At 44.6% G+C, this 14,196-nt stretch overlaps 1 protein-coding gene across 1 annotated transcript; it reads right to left on the minus strand.

Moving 5' to 3' along the window:
* Positions 1–1,950: 1,950 nt before the first annotated feature.
* LOC138824573 (nuclear pore-associated protein 1-like) lies at positions 1,951–13,771 on the minus strand. The gene is made up of 3 exons (XM_070018424.1): positions 13,336–13,771; positions 6,506–13,144; positions 1,951–2,009 (listed from the first exon to the last, which is right to left on the minus strand). Exons 1-2 carry the CDS (start codon positions 13,769–13,771, stop codon positions 9,456–9,458), a joined length of 4,125 nt encoding a protein of 1,374 aa, XP_069874525.1. The 3' UTR covers positions 1,951–2,009; positions 6,506–9,455.
* Between the last annotated feature and the right edge of the window lie 425 nt (positions 13,772–14,196).

Genomic DNA, 14,196 nt, shown 5'->3' on the forward strand with positions numbered 1-14,196 from the left:
ACCTCCTCTCCCGTTTTTACAATTTTTAAAATTCCACTATCAAACAGAGAACATTTAAAAATGTCATTAATCAAATTCCAATAGGAAAAGGCCGTAGCAGGAACCTTTTCTGAACCAAAGGTTTCATAATAATTTAAACAATCTCCTACTCTTTGCCAGCTTTTTGCATCTATGATTCCTTCAAGTCCTCTATGAATGAGAAAATTAATTCTAAATCCTTTTTCTTAACCTGCGTTCCCCATGTCTTGAAGGCCTCCTTGAAGTCTGACAGAAATAGATCATATGACAACATTGCTTGTCCCATGGTGGGTCACTCACCATGCGCCGTCCCCACTCTCCTCCTGGATCTGTCTCTCGGCAGGGTCTGTCGAGGCGATCTTGGACTGTACTTGGCCAAGTTTTCCCGGAGGACGGCGTTCCTTCCTTAGTCAGAGGCTCGAGTCCCACGTTGGGTGCCAGTTGTCCTGACCCGCAGGACTTTAACGAGGGCGGTGAACCTAAGCGAGAAGGAATGAAGGGACAAGAGACACGAAGAAGGACAGTAAGACAAGAATTCTGATCAAGCTGCCAATTTTTATTTTTCACACAAGGGTATTTATATGCTTGGACTTAGGGCGTGATGCAAAGGTGGTGGTTAGTAGATTTAGGGCGTGGTGAAAAGGTGGGATTCTGTAACCTCAGCCTCAGGTTGTTCCAGTGAGATAGTTAAGCCTATCAAGTATGAGAGACTTAACTTTTGGCTCCCAACAAATATACATACACATAAGCACATGTACACACCCATATGTTTTCAAAAACTTCTTACAGTAATGTGTGTGCTCCAGTCCTACATGCTCATCTCTTACAGATTTCCAATACTTTTTCAATGAAGTCAGAAATCAACTTCATTACAAGACAATTGTGAAGTCAATACAAGGCATAAAGATTCCCATTTTAGATTTACCTAAGGTGTATGAAGCGTGTATTGACTTTAAACAGTTCATCTGTTCAGCGTTCCTTACTGTATGTAGTTCATGTGGGTTGCTTTTCTTTGTAAGAAATACATCAGCTTTTGCATTTATATTACTTTAACAAATAATATATTTGCAGGCTATGAACAATTATCTTACCAATCTGAACTTGAAGAACGCAAAAAAAACATAAATATATATATATGACAGCACCTAACAGCCATTTTTGCTTCTGTATGAATTGCTTTGTACTGGATGATTGTATGGTTTTTGTATGATTTTAACTGTGACTGGTTTTAGTTACTTAGTAGTGGAATGTCAGCCTGGGAGCCTAGAGTTGCTTAGTAAAAGACTTCAAAGGGTTTACAGCCCTGACCAAGGGGGCAAAGTCCTCAGAATTATCCCCACAGCTGCAATGGCCCTCCTGGAGGCCAAGGCAGTAAGGCCCTAGGGAAGAATTATAATGTTTTAAGAAACCTAAGCAACTCCATTTTTGTTTAACACTCTATCTCAGTTCTGGGACTTGACTCGTGATCCATTTTAGCCCCAATGCTAGGAATTTATGACAAAAAGCCATGCACAATTCTTGGAGCCATAGATGGCATTTGCTTAAGGCAGGTGTTAGCCCCCAAGTGGTGTTGCCCCCCACCCACCTAGGACTAATAAGAGTTTCCAAACAACCCATTCTTCAGAGCCCGGGGCGAGACATGCCATGCATTCTGTTGGTCTGGGTGTGACTCATAACCTTTTTCGGTCAAGCTATGGACCAAGGACATTTTTTTCTGTAAAAATCAACCAATCATTATTTGCCCAGTTTAGCTTGCTTTAAATGTAAATGTTAACCAATCATGTAATTTCTTATGCAAAAGTTCCTTAAAGTTGTTGGTTCAATACTATAAAAACGGCCCTGATTCTATGCTCAGGGCCTTTTAGCGTCACCAGTTACCATGTGCGCGGAGGACCAAGCTCGAACTTGCAATAAACCGGCTCTTTGTTGCTTACATTGATCGTGGTCTCTGGTGGTCTTCTGGGGGTCCCCGAATTTCGGTATAACAAACTCTTAAAAAATGGAGGAAAATTGCAAGAGCATAAAATATCTCAATTTTATGTTGTAGCTCAGGTTATTTTCAGTGTTTTTATTCAGCTAAAATTGAATGTATTTGTCAGATGTCTCATCTAACACACCTGTGATCACTGAACATGATTATGTGGGATACCACAATAAGGAATTTTTAGCATGTACTATTAAAATATTATAGAGAATATGGTATTTGTATATCAAGTTGAGTATACAGAGAAGTCCTGTCAACTCATTTTAAATTTAAAATGGACTCTTCCACTTCACTTGAGGGTTCTATCAGATACATCATGCTCAATGATCCTCATTTATAAGACTAAGATCCTTCTAAGAGATCAATGCTAATCCAACTACTTTAGCAATTCCTTTTTTTTTTTTTGGTAAGTCCTGGGCCTTGAAATCAGGGTTTGGCCTCTGTCCTCTGAACTTCTCTATGCTCAAGGCTAGAGTTTTACCACTTGAGCCACAGTGCTACTTTTTGCCTTTTCTGTTTATGTGGTACTGAGGAATCGAACCCAGGGCTTCATGCATGTTAGCCAAGTACTCTACCACTAAGCCACATTCCCAGCCCTCTAGCAATTCCTTTAACGTCTAGATCATCAAAAATTAACTATCAACTTGACATTTTTATTATTGTAATTATTAAGTAATTGTACCAAGGGTTTATGAATCCTAAGTTAGGTTTGAGTCCTTGTGCTTCTTGGTCATTCTTTCTTTCTCCCCCTTTTTCCCCTCTCCCAGTCCTACTCTCGACTTTTTTTTTTTTTTTGGTCGTGGGTCTTGAACTCTGCACCTGGGCGCTGTCCCTCAGCTCTTCAGTTCAAGGCAAGCCCTTTACCACTTGAGCCACAGACCACTTCTAGTGCTTAATTGGAGATAAGAGTCTCTGGGACTTTCCTGCCCAGGCTGGCTTTGAACTGTGATCCTCTTGAGTAGCTAGGATTACAAACTTGAGCCACCAGCACCTAGCTCAACTTGACATTTTTAAATTGGCCAGATGTATCAAGTTCCTTTAAGGAAGAATAAGTTAAGTTGACTATTTTGGAGAAATAATCAAGGAACAGAGGACAAAGAATTTTCACAAAATTCTAAAATGCCAATACCATTATGCTATGCACCTAGATGCAGACTAATGCAGCATTTCACCCAGCTTCTATCACCATCAATGTTAATACAAACAGAAATCAATAAAAACGAGCCAAGAATACTTTCCTCCCCATACTAACTTTTCTACTTTTAATGTAAAGTTTGAATGTTATAACGTGTAACATCTTTAAAAAGAGATATTTGAATTTGATATCAGAAGAAGGGTTTCAATACATTTTTCCGATTGGCTTTGCGATTACTTTTAAAGAGTGGAAGGCCACAGGAATTAATGAATTAACTTTCTATGGGGACTTAATCTATTTGCTTCTATATTTCTTCTAGGAGGCATTTGAGCAAATAAAATCATAATTATTATAGGGACCACAGGATTGAGGCATGTTGAAGCTGACATTTAAGTATTAATGTCAGAGGGGCCCTATCAGACTCTTTTATAAAAGTGTTACATATTGAATTTTAGAATTTAGCTAAAGGTGCTTGTACCTTATAAAACTTTCAAAGTCCTTTTTTATACAAAAACGTATACATACACTAATATTCAAAATAATCATGTACATATTACCTATATACATATGATCTAATCTATATTCCATGTCCCTCACTCCTGCCTTTCACCCTTTCTCTTTCTCGATTTCTTCCATGTGATTTTATGATATACACATTTTCTATAATTCTAAAATGTTCACATTTCATTCATTTTTCTCATGGCACATTCTATAATTTCATGTGCATACATTCTTTTTTTTTTTTTTTGGTTCCGGTCGTGGGGCTTGAACTCTGGGCCTGGGCGCTGCCCCTCAGCTCTTCAGCTCAAGGCTAGCGCTCTACCACTTGAGCCACAGCGCCACTTCCGGCTTTTTTCTTTTTGCTTATGTGGTGCTGAGGAATCAAACCCAGGGCCTCAAGCATGCAAGGCAAGTGCTCTACCACTGAGCCACCTTCCCAGCCCCGCATACATTCTTATTGATAGTTATAGTGTTCAAGTTTTTTGCTTTTCAACAAAACCCCAAATACGTTTGATAAAAGTATTTTGAAATACATATGAAATTTTTTCTTCATACCAGTGATGGGTATTTAAACTACAATACACACACACACACACACACACACACACACACACACACACACACACACACACACACACACGCACACACCTGAAAATGTAATTCTCCATGTGTGTTTATCTATACCCTTCTTCAAATTTTTATCATCAATAGGTAGCATGCCTATAATCCTAGCTACTCAGTAGGCTAAGATCTGTGGACTGAGGTTCTGAGGTTAGAAGCCAGCCCAGGCAGGAAAGTCTTTGAGATTTTTATCACCAGTTAACTACTCGGAAAAAGCTGGAAAGAGGCTATGGCTCAAGTCAGAGAGCTATCCTTGAGCACAAAGAAGCTCAGTGACAGAGCCCAGGCCCTGAGTTGATGCCCAAGGACAAGAAAAAAAAACCCAACAAACTCATAGCCCAAGATGAAAATTTTGTTTCTCATTGTAAATAAGCATCTTAAACATCAATTTATTAAGAGAACTTTATAGTTAGTGTTAGAGATAATTAAGTTCATCTGAAAATCAAATTCGTATTTTGTACTAACCTGTTCCTATTTACAAAAAAAAGTTTCTCATTAGAGTATATGCACAAAAAGCATCTCTCTCAGTATATAAATCCCAGGCATGTAAAAACTGTCAGACACACAAGAGAGGGCTCCTCCCTTGTCCTCTGTTCCTATCACAAGTTCCTAGGAGACCTGGGAATTGCATTGCAATGTTATAGGAGGCACAAGCCACAGAATACTCGGTAGGTATACATACATGTTCTAAGGTATGTAAGACATTATATTTCTGTCAAATTTCTTAAAGAAATAACTTCCAAAATTCCTCAACCTACTGTACACCTGCACTTCCATTCTAGTTTTTATTAAATATATAGATAGAAAGATAAGAAGACATATATCCAGGGGCTGGGAAGGTGGCTCAGTGATAAGAGTGCTTGCCTCACATGCATGAAGCCTTGGGTTCGATTCCTCAGCACCACATAAACAGAAAAAACCCAAAGTGGCACTGTGGCTTAAGTGGTAGAGAGCTGGCCTTGAGCTGAAGAACTGAGGGACAGTGCCCAGACCCAGAGTTCAAGCCCCATGACCCTCCATCCCCTCACCCCCCCCCAAAGACATAAAACCATTTAAAAGGGCAAACTAATCAACTTGAGGAGGTTACAAAAGTGCTCATTAGGAACTCAGCACTAAAGATTCCGATTCTAGAGACTTCTTCAATTCCTGCTATTTCTGTAGCACATTTACTCTGAACACTATCTGACACTTGTAGGAAGTTAACATTCTAGTTTTACAAAATGAGAAATGCAAACACAGGAATCTACCTGAGGCTGTAGAGTTAAAGTAGGAATCCCAGAACCTAAAGCCTATAGATTCTACAAGTTTAGTGGGTTTTAAAAATTATTTTATTCACCAGTGAAGATGGGCCTAACGTTTTTTTTAAAGAAAAACAAAAACCTCTATTGTTACTGGAGTCCTAGTGTATTCTTTTTACTCATTATCACTTAGAGTTTCCAGCCTTCTGTAAACTGTAGCCAGTATATAACATACAGGCCTGTAGGGTGACATACTGCTCATCTCTCGGTGCCCTTGAAATTTCTGTCATAATCACCTAACCACAGTCAGACTCTTGTTTAGGAAATAGTTTGCTTCCTTTGTCTTACACTATATTTAGCTACTGAGTGCTTAAAGCATCCTTATGGCCCCCTGGCAGATTATAGAGACTACTGCCCCTGAGACAATGAAGGCCTTAACAAAGTACAAATTTGCACTAGACTTGGATCACGGAGTCTAAAATCTACCCAGGAATCAGTTATTCATTATTTGTGTTATTTAAAGGGACTCATTTTACCTCTCAGAGTTTAGTTCCCATTCCTACATAATTTAGATAATATTTGCAATGTACAAGGTTCTTATGAAATTAAATTTAGATACAATGAATATTAAAATGTTTCCCTAGCCTGGTACCAGTGGTTCATCCCTGTAATCCTAGCGACTCAGGAGACTGAGATGTGAAGATCATGTGTCAAAGCCAGCCTGGGCAAGAAAGTCCCTGAGATTACTCTGATCTCCAAACAAGCACCAAAAAAAAGCTGGAAATAGAGCTGTGGCTCAAAGTGGTAGAGCACTAACCTTGAACAAACGAACCCAAGAACAGTGCCCAGGCCCTGAGTTCAAGCCCCATGACCCAAATAAGTAAAAATAAGATAAACAAAAATATTTTCCTTACAATTCCTGTCATTTAGTTGACCTTTTCTTAAATAAAAACAATCTATTTTGTATGAGTTTCTTTGTTCATCAAAGCTTTAAGGGGCCTGAACTACCTTTAAGCTGAGAACTTCCTTATGGTGTAGGTGATAGCGAAGTAAGGCTTCTCATCCTTGAGAATAAACACATTTGCTATCACCGGATCTAGTTAAGTAAAAATCTGGAACTTTGTTGAAGAGATTTCTTAGGTGGATCTGATGGCTCTGAAACTGCTTTTGTCGCTAAGGTTACTATAACACCTTAAGCAGTGGTTGAAACAATAGAAATGTGATATGGGTGGTTCTCCTGAGGGTTGTAAATGGAGTGTCTGCTCATTTTCTTGGTTTATACAGGACCCTCTCCAGTGTCTTTCAACACTGTTTTCTCTAGGAATGCCTCAGCATGCAGCATTACCATGTTTATAAGAACATCAGTCATAATGGATTGAGAACCCCATTAATGATGTCATCATAACTAATTGCCTCTTCAATGACTGTTTCTGAATAAGATGTCATGGTGGTAATACAGTGCGAGTTTGGATTTCTACAGAGTTTTGAGGTTTACAATTTTTGCATTTAGCATTGAGAGTCAATGATTGGCCCTGTCAAACATGTAAGGCAGAAGTTGGAAATCTCAACTTTCACTAAGCATTGCCATTTGTTACCCACAGAATCAGAAATACAAAAAGCCTACAGTTAAGTGTGGAATAGCAATGCCCTCAAAGAGCTACTGGATTATAAAATGAGCTGTGAGCTTACATTTTTTTCCTTACCACATTTAATCACATTAATATTTAATCACATTTGTGCAGAATCAGTTACTATGAAAGTTAGATTTAGAGAGAGATCAAACAGATTCTTTGCAAAGCTTTATCTCATTATGATTGATTAATCACACAGTATGTATGTGTAAGTAGGTATATTTCATACTGGGTCTCAATCTTCTCTGGAAGGGCAGATATGCAGGCAACTTACCACACTGATTCCAACTTATGAGAGAACTGGATTCGGGCTGAAGAGTAAGAAAATGTATTTTGTTCCCTCTAAATTTGATCTAAAGGACAATGAATTAGCTGTACAAGGTGTAGAGAGCTATTAAAAATCAAAATATTTGTGTACTGTTCATCTCTTTAAGTTTTTACCGAGCTTGGGTAGTCTATGGTAAAGTCATTTTGTGCTCTGGAGTGATTATAAATTGTCTTGACATTTACACACTTTCTATTTCTCAGGAAGCTGCAGGGCTAAGGAAATAAATCCAAAACATTTAAAGTACTATTAACCAGAAAAATGTTTGACAGCAGGCATAGACCAAGTGGTAGAGCACCAGCCAAACAATCAAGTTAATAAGCATGAAGCCCCCTGAACCCTGCATTCAAAACCTGGCATTTATGCCCCCCAAATAGATAATTCCTAAGACATCTAAGAATACATGTGCATATCCATAGGCCTATGGAACAAATTCCACTGAAACTCCCTAAGATTTGAGTTTGAGAAGACTCAAGGTTCCTCATAGTTCTGTTTTATGTCCGCATTCATATTAACTTTGATTCTGATTCTAAGCCTGTCTAATATGATTCTATTTCTGTTCTCTCCAAACTGCTTGTTTCCTTGGACCCTTAACTTTTTTCCTTGGACCCTTAACTTTAGTATTTGATTCACATTCAAACCTATGCTTCCTGATCTTGCAGAACCTTCAGGATCTGAATGATATAAATCCCAAAGGAAGAGATGAACGAATTATTTAATTCTACCAAATTTGTTTTAAATTTCATTTATTAATAAAGACTGGAGTTTTATGCATTGAACTGGGAAAGATTAGGGAGATACTGCAAAAAATAGTGAAACACAGGTAGCACCCTGTAAGAAAAGATCGTGAAATCTTGAAAGATGGAGGCCTTCAGAAAACTGGCCCAGCTTTCGGTTGACCCAAGCTGGTACTCAAGCAAGAAACATCCTGCTACAGTAAATCATGCTGTATGTAGAAAAGAGAAATTTACAGAATTTCTGAGTCCTGTTAGAAAGCTGGGTGTTTTACGATTCAAATTTCTGCCTTCAGCAGTCATTGGGTGCCTCGGATTTGGAACGCAAACTTTTGGTGGATTTTTTTAAATCCCAGGTGTCCTGTGTTTGACGGCTCACCGTTTCCCATGGTGGCTGGTATTGCAGGAGTGGCTTGGTTCAGGGATGAATTAGGGTCACAAAAGACTATTCGTCTGGAGATTTTCTTGCCAGTTTTCCGTTTGGAAGTGTTCACAACACCTTGTGAGTTGCTACAAGAGGTGTTCTGGGGAGTAACAGCAGGATTCACTGCGGGCACAGGTACTGTCATGGACAAATGTCCTGGTTGCATGTTGGTGTTAGGAGGAGGAGGTTGCATTGTAGACACAGTTAGACCAACAGCTGGTGTTGGTGGGGGTACTGGATGGCTCAGGGAGAAAGTATTGTCAGATTGTCCATTGAAGACCCCTAATGGGGGGTGAGGAAGGGCTCCTGAACCGGACTGATAGCCAAGATTAGGGCTTGGTCCCTGCATGGGCTGGGACTGAAGTCCATTGAAGACCCCTAATGGAGGGTGAGGAAGGGCTCCTGAACTGGACTGATAGCCAGGATTAGGGATTGGTCCCTGCATGGGCTGCGACTGAAGTCCATTGAAGACCCCTAATGGGGGGTGAGGAAGGGCTCCTGAACTGGACTGATAGCCAGGATTAGGGATTGGTCCCTGCATAGGCTGGGACTGAAGTCCATTGAGGACCCCTAATGGGGGGTGAGGAAGGGCTCCTGAACTGGACTGATAGCCAGGATTAGGGATTGGTCCCTGCATGGGCTGTGACTGAAGTCCATTGAAGACCCCTAATGGGGGGTGAGGAAGGGCTCCTGAACTGGACTGATAGCCAGCATTGGGGCTTGGTCCCTGCATGGGCTGGGACTGGAGAAGCTGATTGTTGGGATCTTGCATGCTTGAAATAGGGCCACTGTGTGCCATGTGGTCAGAGGCAAGAGGGGCCTGGTTGTTTGACAAGTGGTTGTTTCACAAGACGGGAGGAGATGGAAAGATTGACACCTCTGAAGGAGGCGTTGTATCCATCATATTATCGTCATCAACAGACAGTTTACTTTGTGGGGCAGCATGGCTTCCGGCAATGGGGCCAGTGGGCAGGCCTGTGTTGTGAAGGACTGATGGAACAGCGTATGTGGGGATAGAGGCGCTGTTCTGCTGCTGAGCAATAGGGATCACATTGGTGGTCCATGGGTCATTTGGAGGGACCAAATATTGGGAAGGATTGGGCATCATGGGAGGGTTCATTGCAGACGAGGGTGCTGTTGTGGTCATATGCCCTGACTGCATGATGGTATAATTATGTGGCTGCATTGGAGGAGCAGTTTGGCTAACAGCTGGTTTTGGTATGGCTGCTGGATAGCTCAAAGAGAAATGGTCAGATTGTCCATTGAAAACCCCTAATGTGGGGTGAGGAAGGGCTCTCACATTGGACATATGGCCAGTATTGGGGCTTGGTCCCTGCATGGGCTGGGACCGTATCAACTGATTGTTGGAGTCTCTCGTGATGGAAATAATGCCACAGTGTAGCATCTGATCAGAAGCAGGTGGGGCGGGGTTCAATACAGAGTGGCTGTTTGTCAAGATTGGGGGAGGTGGATAGTGCGATGCCTCTGAAGGTGGTTTTTTATGCATTTTATTACCATCACCCATGGATGGTTTAGTTGGGGGGAGGGCACCCCTTCCAGGAAGGGGAGCAATTGCTTGGCCCATGTTGGGAAGCACCGAACGAACGGCATGTGTGGGGACAGAGGCGCTGTGCTGTGGCTGCACAAAAGGCATCGCATTGGTGGTCCAAGAATCACCTTGTGGGAGAAAGGATTGAGAAGTATAGGGCACTCCAGATGGGTACCCTGTGGACAAAGGCATTGTCATGGCCATGTTTCCTGACTGCATAAGGGTGTTGCTAGCTGGCTGCATTGGGGGACCAGTCAGGCCAACAGCTGGTGTTGGTATGGCTGCTGGATGGCTCGAAGAAAAATTGTCAGATTGTCCATTGTAGACCCCTAATGTGGGGTGAGGAAGGGCCCCTGTACTGGATGGATGACCAGAATTCAGGCTACGTCCCTGCATAGCCTGGGACTGTATAAACTGATAGTTGGAGTCTTTTATACCAGAAATAGTGCCACCATGTGGCACGTGGTTAGGAGCAGGAGGGGCCTGGTTTAATGCAGAGTGGTTGTTCGTCAAGACCAGAGATGGTAAGATAGATGCCTCTGAAGGAGGCGTTGTAACCATTGTATTATCATCTGTGGATGGTTTAGTTGGTGGGAAGGCATCACTTCCAGGAACAGGAGCAATTCCTTGGCTCATGTTGGGAAGGACAGAAGGAACAGCATATGTAGGGACAGAGGCACTGTGATAATGTTGTAGCACGGGGTTGATACTAGTGGTCCCAGGATCATTTTGAGGGATCAAGACTTGGGAAGAATTGGGCATCCTGGTTGGGTTCACTGCAGACAAGGGCACTGTCATGGCCATATCTCTTGATTGACTGATAGTATCTTTAGGTGACTGCATTGAAGGAGCAGGTAGGCCAGCAGCTGGTGTTGGTAGAGCTACTGGTTGGCTCAGAGACAAATTGTTGTCATATTGTCCATTGAAAACCCCTAATGTGGGGTGTGGGAAGGACCCCATATTGGATGGATAGCCAGTATTGGGACTTGATCCCTGAATGGGCTGAGACTGCAAAGAATGATTGCTGGGGTCCTGTGTGCTGGGAATAGTGCCACTGTGTGGCACCGTGTGCTGTGGTTGCACAACAGCGATGGCACTGGTGGTCCAGGAATCATTTTGATGGACCAAGGGTTGTGAAGGACAGGGAACTCTGGGAGGAGGCAGGTTGGTGGGGGCTGGCCCCATCCCAAGTTGCCCCTGGAACAGACTAACAGGGACTTGGGGAACTGGATTGGTGTGGTGTGTAGGGGGCAAAGTGGGGTCTGGGCCCATCAAATGTCCCTGGGGCACATTGCAGCTGACCTGGGGTACAGGTGCACTACTCGGTACCTGGCTATTCAAAATTTGTCCCTGGTTCAAGCCACAGGGCACGGGTGGATAAGGATGGGGATAGGGTGCAAGGGAGTTGGTGGGGACTGGACCTATGGTGACATGGCCCTGAGGCGGACTGCAGAGCGCCTGGGGAAATGGATAGGGTTGGGGTACTGGTGGGCTGGTGGGCACTGGCCCAGTCAGCAAGTGTCCTGGTTGCAGGCCACAGGGGGCCTGAGGTATTGGTTGTGAGGGAGGTATAGGTGGGCCGCTGGGCACTGGCCCATTCAGAAAGTTTCCTTGTTGCAGGCTATTGGGAGCCTGCGGCAATGCACAGGAGTCAGTGGTGGAGACTGGAGGACTTGAGAAAATGACCGCTGCGGAAGGCGGTGTGGTATCCATGTGAACAATTTCATCATCGGAGGCTGGCTGCAGGGTCATATTACATGATATGCTGGGGGCAGCTGCAGCCAAATCAGTGGTGGTAGTGTTAGTGGGCAGTGGGACTACAGGAAGGGTGGGGAAGGGAAGAGGATGGGAATCAGAAGTAGCAGTGTTAGATTCCTTTGTGCAGGGGAGAATGGAATGATCAGGAAGAGGAAGTCTGGAGGAGAGAGAAGTGGTAGGGGTTGCAGCTCTCATTAAAGGAGCATGGTTTCCATTTTTATCATTTAGAACCCCCAGTTGAGAGGCTGGGGTACCAAAAGGAAGAGAGTCTGCAGGAGGAGCCAAAGAGGAAATGAGGATTTTAGGTGCCAGATCCTCGTTAGATTTTGATGAGGATGCTGGCACAATGTTGGCCCCAGCAGCCTGCTCTTCCACATTTGTGATGTTGAGAAGAGCTAGGATGTTTAAAGTGCAGGTAGGTAGGGTCACAAAGACATAAGTCTGTGAATCGGGTGGAGGAACAGAAGAGGCAGTGTTGATGTCACTGCCATCTGTCACTTCTGTTCTCCCTGAGCATTTTGTCTTACGAGTAGACTGAGTGATGTCACAATCGTCCACGTGTTTCTCCATGTCCATGCATGGAAGTTTAGGAGGAGGGGGAAGCTCACTGCGACCCCACTGTACTGGTACTGGCACGAACTCTGGCAAAGGAAGAGCTGATGGCAATGCTGCTTTCCTTTTGGATGCTCTGTGAGCTGCCAGATTTGGGGTAGCAGGGCTTGCTGGTGGTCTAGCTGTGGGTGTTTCACCTGCCACCTCCTTCACTGACTCCTTGGAGTCTGGTGTTGGACAAGCTTTGGGCTTTACACCCACCACTCCCTTCACCGACTCCTGGGAGTCCGGTGGTGGACAAGCCTTGGGCTTTACACTGTTCACCATCTTCATGGACTTCTGGGAGTCTGATGGTAGACTACCTTTGGGGTTTTTACTCACTACCCCCTTTGCTGACTCCTGGGAGTCTAGAGGATGAGTTTTGGGCTCTTCACCCACCACCTCCTTTGCTGACTCCTGGGAGGAGTCTGGTGGTGGACGAGCTTTGGTATTTTCACTGTCTACCCCCTTCGTTGACTCCTGGGAGCCTGGTGGTGGACTTGCGATAGGCTTTTTGCCCTCCACCACCTTACCTGACTCCTGGGAGCGTGAGCAGTTTGGGGGTTGGTTTTCACCCAGATTGTCCTCGGTGGAGCTTTGCGAGCTGGGAATGTCACGGCCATGAGATTGGGTACCTAGAGGAGACACAAGCACCTTTTCGTTCCTTTCCACACTGGGAAGAGTCCCGGGCTGGGGAGTAAGGCAGCATCCATTGAGAGTAAGTCTCTCCTGATGGTCTCAGGACGGCATGGTGCCGTTGCTCCATTGCTAGGTAATCCCCTCCCACTGGTCTGTCCCTGATGGTCTCCCTGAATTTTGAACTCACCCTCTTGGCCTTCGAACTCGTCACTGCTTGAGTCGGGAAGAGGGACGTCCCACGGCATCGTGGGCACCACAAGATGATTGCGTGGTCTGGGTGTTGCAATTCGAGGTGTGGACTCGAGCTGACCCGAAGGGGTGATCGGGCTTCTGGGGGTTTCCAACCCCGAGTCTCCAGCTGGCAGGGGAGGCGCAGGTCTTTTTGGCGATCGCTCTGGAGACGCCGGAGGGCCCTGCCCCGGGGTGGTGTCCGAGGCCTCCGGCTCAGGGCACCTCCTCTTGGGGGCCCTGCGAGGACCGGCTGCGGGGGGCGCCGGCCTGGGACCCGGCCTGGCCTCCCTACAGATGGGGCAGTATGCAGGCTCGGGTCCTGCACTGCGAACCCACCTTGGGAAGGTGAGGCCGCGCAGCTCATCATACACTTTACTGAGAACGTTTGCCATAACGGGAAATGTGTGCGAATTATCAGCTAGGAGAGGAAGAAGTGGCAGCAGCTATCTCTCCCTCCTTCTCCTCTGGGAGCTGAGGCCACTCTGCCCAGCTTGATTTATACTTGGCCTCTGTGACATCACCTGCATATGCCACAGAGGAAGTACGCAGGCGCGCTGAGGGAACTGAGGGAGGTTCAAGACAAAGCACCCCTTATGCGCTCAGAGGAGTAGCAGGCCCAAGGCTATTGGCTGGATTTCAAGCTCTGACGTCTTCCCTGCTGCCCCTCACAGATGTGGGCACACTTAGACCAGCAGCTCAGGATGGCCTTGAGTTGGTTGCCCCAACTCTAAGGATGCCCTGATGCTACCTTGATTCTCTGTGGTTTCTGGTTCTGACCAGAGGACCAGTGCCATAAGCTCACTGGGTGCCACAACCC

Source organism: Dipodomys merriami, unplaced genomic scaffold, assembly GCF_024711535.1.
Source record: "Dipodomys merriami isolate MVZ:Mamm:240054 unplaced genomic scaffold, mDipMer1.0.p SCAF_13, whole genome shotgun sequence".
In the NCBI taxonomy this organism is placed as follows: Eukaryota; Metazoa; Chordata; class Mammalia; order Rodentia; family Heteromyidae; genus Dipodomys; species Dipodomys merriami.